Raw genomic sequence first — 12,402 nt, 5'->3', positions numbered from 1 at the left:
ATTAAGGGGGAGAAAGGGGGGTGCTTGGGTGGCTCAGTCCATAAAGGAACTACCTTCAGCTCAGGTTATCATCCCAGGATTCTGGGATTGAGCCCTGTGTCCAGGCTAGCTGCACAGCAAGGAGTCTGCTTCTTCCTCTCCCTCTGCTGTGCTCACTTGTGCTCTCTCTCAAATAAATAAACAAAATATATATCAAAAAGAAAGCTCTCAAACAGCCTAAGTTTACACCTCAAGGAATTAACAAAAGAAGAACAAACTAAGCCCAAATTTAGTAGGAAAAGAGGAAAACCCAAAAATCAGATTGGAAAGAAACGACATAGAGACTAAAAGACAATGGAAAAGATCAATGAAATGAGGAGGTAGGTCTTTGAAAAAAATAAACAAGATTGACAGACCTTTAGCTAGATGGAGAAAAAAGATGCAAAAATCAGAGGCAAAAGAGAAGACATGACAATTGGTAATACAGAACTAATGAGGATCATAAGAAACTACGGTGAATAATTACACATCAAGCAATTAGATGACAGGAGAGCTGGAGACATTGCTAGAGATGTATAACCTACCAAGACTGAAATGATGTAGAAAATCTGAATAGACCAGTTAAATAATTTAAACAGTATTTCAAAGTTTGTTTCAAACAATATTACAAAGCAATAATAATCAAAACACTATACAACTGGCATAAAAACAGACACAAAGATCAAATGGAATAGAATTGAGAGCCCAAACATAAATGCATGCATATATGACAAAGGAACCATGAGTATACAACAGGGGAAGGACAAGTCTCTTCCATAAATGGTGTTGGGGAAACAGGATGTCCCCATGCAAAAGAATTAAACTAGATATCTATTTTTATACCATATACAGAAATCAACTTGATATGGATTAAAGGTTTGAGTGAAAAATTAAAAACTTTATTTGGATGTAAAGACTAAAACAGTAAGACTCCTAGATGAAAACTGGGGTAAGCTCCTTGACATTGGTCTCAATGATGATTTTTTAGATTTGATGCCAAAAGCAAAGGCAATAAAAACAAAAATAAGCAATTGGGAGTAAATCAAACTAAAAAGCTTCGGCACAGCAAAGGAAACCATCAATGAAATGGAAAGTTAACCTGTGGAATGGAAGAAAATATTTGCAAACCACACATCTGATGAGGGTCAATATTAAAAATATCAAGGAACTCATGCAACCCAATAGAAAAAAAACCTCCAAATAACCCAATTTAAAAATGGGCAAAAGATCTCAATAGACATTTTTCCAAAGAAAAAGGTCAATAGGTACATGGAAAGACACTTGCCATCAGTCATCATCAGGGAAATGCAAATCAAAACTACAATGAGGTATCACCTCACACCTGGTAGGTCAGTTTTCTGAAAGGACAAAAGAAATGCTGGCCAGGATGTGGAGAAAGAGAACCCTTGAGCACTGATGATGGCAATGTAAATTGGTGCAGTCACTATGGAAAACAGTATGGAGGGTACTCAGAAAAATTAAAAATAGAACTACCATATGATCCAGCAATCCCACTTGTGGCAATGTATCCAAGGGAAACGAAAATTATCTAGAAGAGAGATCTGCACTCCTTCTTCACTGTAGCATTATTTTCAATAGTACGGAAACAACCTAAGTGAACTGGCTTCTCCAGGAAAAGCTGCTGTACTTTGTCAGAGCAGAAAAGACACACCTGGACATGAGAGCTGAAGGAGGGCCCCACACCAAGGAGGGGAGCCAGCGAATAAGTGACCATCCCCTACTGATTTCCATAATAAAAGTACCATGGCTATCGCTTCACCCCTACCCCCCAAATCTCAGACCCACCTAAGACTGGTACCAACAGCCCAAGCAAATTGACACAAGCAGTGCCAAGATTTGATAAAGTGAGGCGGTAGGTACACAGGTGTTTTGTTGTCACCTATTGTCATCTTTATGTTTGAAATATTTTATCGCGTGGGTACCTGGGTGGCTCAGTTGGTTAAGCATGTGCCTTTGGCTCAGGTCATGATCTCAGGGTCTGGGAATCAAGTCCCACATTGGACTCACTGCTTGGCAGAGAGTCTGCTTCTCCCTCTACCCCTCCCCTCTGCTTGTCCATGTTCTCTTTCACACACTCCCTCAAATAATTAAATCATTTTAAAAAATGAAATATTTCATCACTTAAAAATAATTCAAGGAGGGGTGGCTGGGTAGCTCAGTTGGTTGGGTGTCTGCCTTCAGCTCAGGTCATGATACGGGGGTCCTGAGATCAAGCCCCACTTCAGGTTTCCTCCCCAAGTGGGGAGCTCGCTTCTCCCTCTCCCTCTGTCCCCTCCCCCCCCCCCCCCCCCCCCCCGTGTGCGCACTCTCTCTCTCTCTCTGAAATAAATAAGTAAAATCTTTTAAAAAGAGTAAAATTAAACTCCTCAGGTGATTCCAGCATGAATAAATAATAACAGTAATAATAGTTCAAGGATGTGAATCTATTTACTTTCATTGTAGAAAACACCTAGGAAGACAATGTCAAAATCTACTCCTTACCCGAAAAAGCTGACTTTTTGAAACCAGTTAAAACCAACCTCATGTAAATGAATAGTCTTTCCAGTGAATAAATTAACAGGCCAGGTGGAAACGAGCCTCCTGATTCCAATTTCATCTGTCGTCTTAAGTGTTTGCAAAGTAATACCATACCTTCACATTCGCAGGAGAGATATAAGATAGGTTTTTGCTTGAAATTAGATTCCCGAGTACTCATTAGACAAAATTAAACTGCATCGTCACACAGAATTAACTATGTGGTTTGTAAACCTGAACAGACGAGCACTTCACATCTTTGCTGTTTTTCTGTGCTTTCTTTTTGAGCTGGGAATATGGTGAAAACTATGTATTTAAAAATCAATGTAAATATTTCATAATGTGCAGATGCTGAAGCAAAATACCCAAAATGTTTGAACTATTTTAATAATTCTTATTATTAGCCTCAACAATTAGGCACATTCAGGTAACTGGCTTTCAAATCACATCCATTAAATTATAAACTACCAAACTGTCAGTCAAAACTACAATGAAGTAAAAGTAGTCCAGATTAAAGCCACAGTCACAGCCCTATCTTATAAGCAAGTAGGAAAAACAGACTTCTGTAATCTATCATATGCTCTAGGTCCTCATCTCAAAGTTAAAATATATCTCGCCGCTGCTGAGAACATTCTTTCTTGAGGTATGTTAGTGGTCATCTGCAAATTAGTTAAAAATCAAGAACACAAGCACAAAAGTTACCTTACATGCATGTCAATCCTTTTTCCAGATTGTTACAATTTCAGGATTTTTTCCAGTTTTGATTAGACTCTGGATATGTTATATTTAACATATTTAAATTTTTCCTCAGTATATAAAAATATAAATGAGTCCAAAGAAATCAGTAGAAATTTCAGGAACAGAATAGTATGTAGGGCTTTCATTCATTTGAGTGTGGGATACATCTTTGGCATGAAAGTTTTTTAAAATCAAAATTTGTTATTTGGCTTAGTGACAAAAATCGGGTAAATTCTACATCTGTTTTTCATTTCTCTAGTTACTATGCTCCATTTCTTTAAAGGCCTCAGTTTTACCACACTGCTCTGTAATACTTCCAGCTGGAGATAACCGATGTTGACATTTTATGTACCCTTTCTCTCTTTGGTGAAGTACATACTGAATAAGACTCATTTAAAAATGAATTACCCTGTACAAAGTTTGTATAATGACTAAACTCGGGTAATTTTTGAAAACGCTTTTTGTTTTCAAATTATACTTACCAAAGATTTGGAAATGCTAACGTCTTTGCAAAATTTAAACTTAGAAAAATAATCAGAAAAATAAAAAGCGCTAATTAACAAATGTATTCAAATGCCCAGAGTTGTTACTTGCATTCAGGGATGGAGTTATGTACCACCCCTCCTCCCTGCCAGCACACTTAAAAATCCAAATAATGTAATTTAAAATTGTTATGAGTAAAGATTGTTTCATGGAAGCATACCACCTGACATGTTTTGGATGCTAGGTACACAGAAATGGCTACTTATTTTGTTTTGATTGCTACTTATTTTCTATTGACAATGACTCTGAAATTAAGTTCCTAAAACTGGGTTGAAACAATGTAAAAGCAATATTCCTGACATGGGCAAATATAATTGGACTTGTCATTTTAAAACAGCAGAATGAATAAAATTCATGAATAACTGGCCATAATCCTATCTGTGGAAAATTTGTGGCAATGGATCCTTTTGTAGACGTCTTCTTTCAAATAGCTTCCTCAAGTCAGGACATCAGTATGACCCAATGACACAGGGTCCCCTGGGTGCTCCATCTAACCCCTCCAGTCATTATCCCTAGACAGATGCCCTCCTCAGTGACAGAAAATAAATGAGAAACTGATTATCTCACCTAGATGAGGGCGATGTTGCCTTTGCAGTGCCAGTGGGTGATGGATTGCTTAGAAGCTCATAACACGTATTTTTAAAACATCATCAACCACCTAGCTTCTCTGACGTGTATGGTGGCCTGAGCCCCCGCCCCGCGAAAGAACGGGGCAGGCTCACTTTGAGGTATTTAGAGCTGTAGCTGGGATAAAGAACCATTGGCTGGGAAAAGCTAACAGAGAGACATGAAATAACAGAAGGATCAGAGTATCCATGTGTGGTGTGAAGGCAAAGGCAACACATGGATTGTCTGAAGAATCAAGGCTCTAAAGTTGTCAGTATTGGTCAGAAAGACCCTCTTGCTGTCTTTAGTGTGAGCAAATCACAGATGCACATGGGGGATATTTGCACACACCAGGAGAAGCTGAGGCGGGGAAGACCTAGCCTGATTCCTGCCAAGAAGGCTTGGGCATGAGGAGGGAATGGTTGTGCCCTTTATGGGATTTGTCCCTCCAAATACCACATTGTATCTCGAATATCACTTGATACTGTTCTTCAAATCGATGTGCTTTGAAAAACCTGATATTCCCCTTAGTTTTGTTCTAACCTAGCGATATTGAAATCACATGTTTGTTCTAGTTGAATTTTTTAATGCATATTAAAATAAATACATAGTTTTTAAAATAAAAATGTGGGAACACTGGCCTCCTGGAGTAACCCAGAGGCCCCCTTGTAGCATACACCCTATGCTTTGAAAAGCTAACATGGCCCTCCAAAAAACAGGGGTTCGAAAGTCACTGAGCTACTTAAGTGTGAAGGAAGCAATCCAGGAGATCCCAGGGCCTTATGAGCCTCCATGTGGAGTGAAAGGTGTGAGCCTTACAGCAGGCTCCCAGGAAAACGGCTCAGTTCCTCCCTGGAGTCCTAACTTCCAGGGTCAGCCAGAGACCACAGTTTGCATCTGCCATCTTTGGAAATCAGCTCAGTGAGAATTTCCTTGCTTGAGATTGCCCCACCCTGATGAACACCATGTAACAGGACCCCAAGGCTCACCTCCAAAGTTAAGGCAATTCTCGGTGTAATTGGCTCAGGTGGTATCAAATAAGAGCCAGGAAAGTAATGATAGAAAGGGAGAGGTGGCAGGAGGTTGGGTCAGACAGGCAAGTCTCAGATAGCTTGTTTTTCTAAGAAAAGAAAAAAGAAAAAAAAAAGCAGCAAGCTTGAAAAATGGGTTTGTGCCCATTTGGCAGAGCAAGTCTCCTTAGCTTTGGGGCCACTGTAGCCTCACACTTTTTTCTGTCCTGTACTGTTGGCTTTTAAATCCCTCTTAGGCCATCTAACACATAAGCAAAGGTGATTTTAGGCTCTTTGTAAATTTCTTTGTATTACTTTCAGCCTCCAATAACTCCCTAAGAAAATCCTAGCCTGACAGTGCCATTTGTGTGTCACTTTTCTTCCCCCAACCTTTTCCTCTGTTGGTTGTACACTCCACTTAGTGCTTGATAAGACCAGAAATATTTCTAAAAGCCCTCGGCTCCCAAGTTGCTTTCATTCCTGTACCTTGCTGAAAAAAACAAAACAAAACAACAACACACCCACACATCAGCAGATGATGAGAAACGTATCTTTATTGGATGAATTTTAAAGGCATTGTCTGCCGAGGGCCTTACAGAGTCATCAGGGCATACTGACCATCGAAAATTCATGAATGACTGTCTTATTACCTCACTAAAACAGGAGTAAATTGCAGAAGCACTTGTGGGGGTGGGGGTGGGGGAGTGAATAAATAAATTAGGGAGAGGAAGTGGTGTTTCCCATTCCTGGGACTTTGGAGACCTTCTGGCTGATTGTCTCCACAGCCTGGGGCTTTTAAGAATGCACCATTTCCTGGAATTCTAAAACAGAAGAGGTGAGAAAACATCAGTGGAGATGGCTTGGTATTTTTCCAGACATGCTGTGGCCAGTGAGAGTTCTGAAGAGGAAGGGAAGCAGATTGTTCGGTGATGGGTTTGGCCCCCTCCACGGGCACAAAAGGAGGGGGAAAATGTGTCACTGACTACAGGTGCAGATGGTCTATAGTGTTGCATCTTCCTGCAAAGTCTAACAAACATCTTCAGCTTTGCAATAGAGCCCCTTGTATTCGAATTTGTGAGTCCAGCCATTTCCCTCTGACAACACATGGATTTGGTATAATAACTTATTGCAGTCTGGGATCACTCAATTCTCTGTCTGGCTATTTTAAGACAGATTGGGGGTTTCCTTCCTCTTTTTTGAATCTATGTTGTGCAGATGTAGGAAATAATTCATGGGGGCGGGGCCTGGAATTCCCTTTTGTCTGATGAACTCTAACCTTACCCCCAAGAGTTTATATTACTAAATGCTGGTGATGATGGTAGTGGTAAGAATGAGCAGATGTGACCAACTGAAATTGGAAAACTGGGGATTTGCTCTGTATTTATTGGTACACTTTGCCTATTTGGAATTTTTTGGTGGTTAGATTTAAGTAAATATATTTTCTCTTACCTAAACTATTTTTCTGAGTTATGTATAGAAGCTACATTAACTCCTGTGTAGTAAGTCATAGTGGTATAATTTTGGATAGGTTTTTAAAAGGAGGATCTAAATAGGAATTTTTAATCTCCAATGAGTACCACCTCAAAGACCATAAATTCTCCTGAGTTGGCATGCACAGTGTAGCTAAAAGGCATGTAAGTAGGGTGTCTGAGTGGCTCAGTTGGTTAAGCATCTGCCTTTGGCTCAGGTCATGATCTCAGGGCCCTGGGATAGAGCCCTGTGTTGGGCTTCCTGCTCAGCGGCAAGTCTGCTGCTCCCTCTCCCTTGTGATCTCTCTTTCAAATAAATAAAATTTTTAAAAAGATAAAAATAAAAAACATGTAAACAATATGACTGAACTGGATGAAAATAATCCTACAGCCGTGCTTCTATACTAAAATTTTAATATAGGGCTCTGCACACAAAAGTCTCTGTACATGATGTTTGATCTACTCTCCCATATTGTCCAGTCAGTGGGCTAATGTCCAATAAAATGTATTTGCTTAAACCTTGAAAGCTAAGAGGCTTTCCTATTCAAGTCAAGAGACATTTTGATACAAGACACACTTGAGAATGTCAATCCTTCCCTTAGGGGGGTTCAAATCTCAGTGGTAAAAATTCCTCACATAATTCTCATGATGCATTAGGGTGTCTTGCAAATATTAGCCAGACAATAGCTAGTCCCCTGTCAGGTGAAGGGTATTTCCTGGGTCACAGACAGTGATTCACAGGATCAGCTTTTATGGTACATCCCCAGACATCATGCTAGCCTCTACGTACATCATTTGTATCCTCGCATCAGGCCCATTTTACAAATGAGAAAGCTGAAGCTCAGCAAAGTTAAGAAAGGGGGATCTTCACTAACCATGTCTGCTTGATCTCATCGCCCAAGTCCCCCAGATTGCTTCCAGAGCTAAATTCGTTTGTGCTATGTGCATGTGTGAACATACCATCAGCTCCAATTTTCCCATCACCATCATTGTCTGCAGCTGCCATCAAAGACTTGGTTTCTGACTCTGTCAGCTCTCTAGCACCACTCTCGAACTTCTGGAGGAAAAACCTGCAGGACAATCAAAATTGGTGGAAATTTCCTGAAAAAATTACCCTTTTCTCTCCTGAAGCAAACCAACTGTTCCCGGCCATTGCAATATTCAGTCAAAGGCTTTCACAAGCCAAACTTGCCTTTCTTGTAGAAACTACTGGTGGGCATTTTGTTTTTAAAAGTGTTTTTTCAGAGGGGCACCTGGGGGCTCAGTTGGTGAATTGTCTGCCTTCAGGTCAGGTCATGATCCTGGGGTCCTGGGATTGAGTCCTGCATCAGGCTCCCAGCTCAGGGGGGAGTCTGCTTCTCCCTCTGACCCTCACCCCTGCTCTTGCTCTCTCTCTCAAAAAATAAATAAAAAGTAAATTTTAAAAGATTAAAATGCTTTTTCACAGTTTTGTTGATAAGTACATTTGCCAAAGAAAAAACCTACAATGAATGAATTTTTGTACCTACAGTCTTCAGCGCCCATGTCTAGTGCTTCACAAGGAAAGATGCATGGCCCAGTGACTCATGTTCTTCCCTTCCGTGGGGCTCTGCTGAACCAGTGTCAATGCTGGCCATTGAAGAAATACTACCAAACTGGCCTCCACTGCTCCCAACCCACCTAGCAATGTCAGGGGTGCCACGCAAGCTCAGGACAAAACTCACTTAAGCTCTTCTTCATCCAGATATCCACTCTGGTCATTGTCTATGAACCGAAAAACATCCTTCACCTGACTGGCCGACATCTTGGAGAGGCCCGATGTCTGGAAGAATTTTTGGGGTTCGAAAGTATCTGGGTCTGAAGGACAGAGAGAGGGTTATTCTGAGGCTCCTCGGGTCACATTCTCTATTTGGACCAAGGTGCTGGAAACATAAAGTTATTAAAACCCTCTTCATGATATCATCAAGCTACAGGGAGGCTCTGTTTTCAAATTTTAAAGAAGATAGGGTGCTCGGTGGTTTCATCCGTTAAGCGTCTGACTCTTGATTTTTAGCTCAAGTCGTGATCTCATGGTCATAAGATCGAGCCCCATGTCGAGCCTGGTTAGGATTCTTTCTCTCCCTCTCCAGCTCTGTCCTCCCACTCTAAAAAGGAGAAGGAGAAGAAAAAGAAAGAGAAGAGAAAAAAAAGGAAAGGAAATGGAATGGAAAGGAAAAAGAAAAGAAAACATAAATGAAAAGAAAAGAAAAAGAAAAAAAAGACAGGGCTGTGACTAGTGCAAGATTTTGAGGCAACCAAGACCAGGTGACTTTGTGACAGCATCTCCTATGGCCCTCCCCACTTCCCTGCCCACTTGCTCTTGCTGCCCCCTTCCTTCCTACCCGCCCTCCCATCCCATGCCTCCCCCTTCCCTTTTAATAGGCTGAGTGTCCAAGACTCAAGCAGCACTGGTCTAATGGGGGCGGGGGAGAATGTGAAATGCAGTCATTGGATTCAAACAGTCTATATCATATCCTCACGTTTTTTCACTTTTAGTAAGTTTCTTCCACCTGACAGCAAAGGAATCCTATGCTCTCTCATTGTAGTTATTTCACTGGTAACAGTTTTCTTCTCTGATCCCATGAATGTTCAGCAAAGTCCACATTTTAATTTTCTTGGCTTTGCTGGAGGTGTGACCAGGTGGGAAATACCCCACCCCCCACCCCAGCCCCGCCTCACTGCCCTTTACCTTGGCACTCCTGCAGGGCTGCTGCGATGTCATCAGCGCTAAGGACATCTGTGATGCTCATTTTTCACCTGTGCACACAATAAATGAGCTGTGGTCAACGGCAAGCAGTGACATGCATATCTATGGGGACTATACCCTCCTTGGCCCACTGAAACTGTATGCTGGTAGGGAAATTTTAAACATGAGATCGAGGTATATCCTATTAAGTGATGAGACAAAATAGCCACATGCAAACCATCGATTGAAATGATTCCAGCCCCCGTTGTCTCAGTGCCTTCTCCTGAATATTTTCCTAAGGCAGAATTAAGAAATACAACTTAAAGAATTATTTGATCCCATTTTCTTATGAAAATGACATTTGCACAACCAATCACTTTCATAGGCATCTACAAAACATCCAAAAGTAAACCATGTTACAAATGCAATGGTATTTTCATGCACTGAAAATGCAATGTTGCCAATGTCACATGGGAAAGGATACAACTTGGGCTACTCAAAGCCCTTCTGTGGAAAAGATGCTATCTATCCCGAAGGCTGGGAATCAAAGACATGAAAAGCCCATCCATCAGAGATTAAAATCTTTCCTGGTGTCAAGTCCATGGGGAAAGAAATCTGAGCACAGCACATACCAGCGTAATATGAACGCAGGTAGGAAAGAAGAATCTGGGGTCTTGTAGGTCCACCAGCTACTCACCGTTTTAGATTTTTCCCCAAGAAGAATCAGGAAAAAGAATTGAAGGAGCAGAAAAACAGATGTGCTTTTGCTACCTTACTGACCTACCTTATATAGGGTTGAAAAAGTGATAGTAAGAACCTCTTAGATTTCCTTTTCAAGGATCAAGTAGACATAGCTCAAATGTCTTGCCTTACTAATTAAACCTCTTTTTTTTCTATTTATAGCACAAGGGAATGTGGGTGGGAACAGCCAATTTTTAAAAACAAACCTCAACAAACCTTAACTAAGGTTTCAGTTCTGCAAATGAACCCCGCTGGCAGTGTGGGGGAGACCAGAAACCTGGTAAAGAGGAGACAGTGGCCCAAATGAGATGACACAAATGGGGTGCTCTGTAAACTGGAAAGGGGCCCCCAGGTGTTAGTGACTGCTGTTTTTTTTTTTTTTTAAGATTTTCTTTATTTATTCATTAGACAGAGAGAGAAAGGCAGAGACACAGGCAGAGGGAGAAGCAGGCTCCATGCAGGGAGCCCGATGCAGGACTCGATCCTGGGTCTACAGGAGCATGTGCTAGGCTGAAGGCAGTGCTAAACCACTGAGCTACCCAGGCTGCCCAGTGGCTGCTGTTTGAAGCAGGTCTGCTGTTGACCTCTGAGGCTGTGGATGTGTGAGGCTGACCTTGGTCTGTCGTTGACAGACCCAAAGTCAGTGTCAGATGGACACATAAACTCGTCCATCAAAGGGGTGGCACCGCTTGGATGACTTTCCAAAAAAGTCTTGATTTTGATTTTCCCAGCAATATCTTAAATTGCACACACTAAAAAAGCAAAAAGGAGGCAAGCAACCAACCATATCCCATATGTAAAATTTACAGGAAAAACACGAGGCCAGAATTTGAGACCTCAGGTTTTTTGCTTTTCGTTTGTTTGCTTTTGGCTTTCAGCATGTATTTGTTGAGTCCCTAGGTAGCCAGTGCTGTGCTAAACTTTTTTTTTTTAATTATGGCTTAAAAAAAGCACGTAACATAAACCTTATCATTTTAACCCTTTTAAAATATACATACAGTGTAGTAATGTTAACAATATGCACATGGTTGTATAAGAGATCTCCAGAGCTTTTTCATCTTGCAAAACTGACCCCTATGCCCATTGAATAAGGATGCCCTCTCCTACTTCCCAATCTGGCAACCACCATTCTACTTTCTCTGGGAGTTAGATTACTTTAGATATCTCTTATAGGGCACCTGGGTGGTTGAGCGTCTGTCTTTGACTCAGGTTGGGATCCTGGGGTCCTGGGATCGAGTCCTACATTGGACTCCCCGCAGGAAGCCTGCTTCTCCTTGCCTGTGCCTGTGCCTCTCTCTCTCTCTGTGTCTCTCATGAATAAATAAATAAAATCTTAAAAAAAAAAAAAAAAAGAATGTAGATTTGCTAACATTAAGTTGCCATAGAAACTCAGGAAGTTCTTTCTTTCCATTAGTGTTCAATGGGGGGACAGAGGTACAGTTTGAGAAGGTGAAAAGTGTTCTGGGCGGTCGTGATGGTTGCATAACGGGAATGTGCTTAGAGCCACAGAGCTATACAGTTAAAGTGGTTAAAACAGTAAGTTCTATGTTGTATGTGTTTTACCACAATTAAAAAAAAAAAAAAAAGATGTTGATTTAGCGGTCTACATTATTTGGGCCCCCAAACTCACAAGTGCTCCCAGGAAAGAGTAGAAAGAAGATTTAGAAGTAGAAAACCTTAACTGGACCCTCACGAGGTCCTTCACTAGCCTCAAGACTCTGAGTCTCAGTTTCCTCTGGCAGCGAATAGGAGGGATGCAAGCAGGTGCTCTGTCAACCTTCTGGGCTTCTTTTGAGGATCAGGGGACCAAATCCAGATCTGCAGACCTCCAGAAGAGTCTCTGAGTTCCCTGTTGAATCCCACCCCTGTCCTGGGATCACAAGACGACGTGTTGTGTATCCATTCCACTTGATTGGTAGGGACTTCCCGGAGTGGAAGGAGAGGATGCTGGGACCAGCTAGCAATGTCTGAGGGGAGGAAGGCTGGCAGGTGGGGAAATAAAGAACTTGGCGACCCTGGCTGGGCTGTGTATTTAGAC

At 41.5% G+C, this 12,402-nt stretch overlaps 1 protein-coding gene across 1 annotated transcript; it reads right to left on the bottom strand.

Moving 5' to 3' along the window:
- Window positions 1-6,245: 6,245 nt before the first annotated feature.
- On the bottom strand, window positions 6,246-9,687 carry OCM2 (oncomodulin 2). Its single transcript, XM_041746886.1, has 4 exons — window positions 9,627-9,687; window positions 8,623-8,755; window positions 7,880-7,989; window positions 6,246-6,271 (listed from the first exon to the last, which is right to left on the bottom strand). Exons 1-4 carry the CDS (start codon window positions 9,685-9,687, stop codon window positions 6,246-6,248), a joined length of 330 nt encoding a protein of 109 aa, XP_041602820.1.
- Between the last annotated feature and the right edge of the window lie 2,715 nt (window positions 9,688-12,402).

The sequence above is a fragment of the Vulpes lagopus genome, chromosome 3, assembly GCF_018345385.1.
Source record: "Vulpes lagopus strain Blue_001 chromosome 3, ASM1834538v1, whole genome shotgun sequence".
Taxonomy (NCBI): Eukaryota; Metazoa; Chordata; class Mammalia; order Carnivora; family Canidae; genus Vulpes; species Vulpes lagopus.
The sequence above is the reverse complement of the archived record's forward strand: the minus strand, read 5'-3'. Positions and strand labels throughout refer to the sequence as shown.

Excerpts from the sequence above, each read along its gene's own strand:
- OCM2 (XM_041746886.1), bottom strand. The coding sequence starts at position 9,687 with ATGAGCATCACAGATGTCCTTAGCGCTGATGACATCGCAGCAGCCCTG. Across the intron at positions 8,756-9,626 it reads AGCCCTGCAGGAGTGCCAAG|ACCCAGATACTTTCGAACCC; the intron begins GTAAAGGGCAGT and ends TCTGTCCTTCAG. Across the intron at positions 6,272-7,879 it reads TGGGAAAATTGGAGCTGATG|AATTCCAGGAAATGGTGCAT; the intron begins GTATGTTCACAC and ends CTTCTGTTTTAG.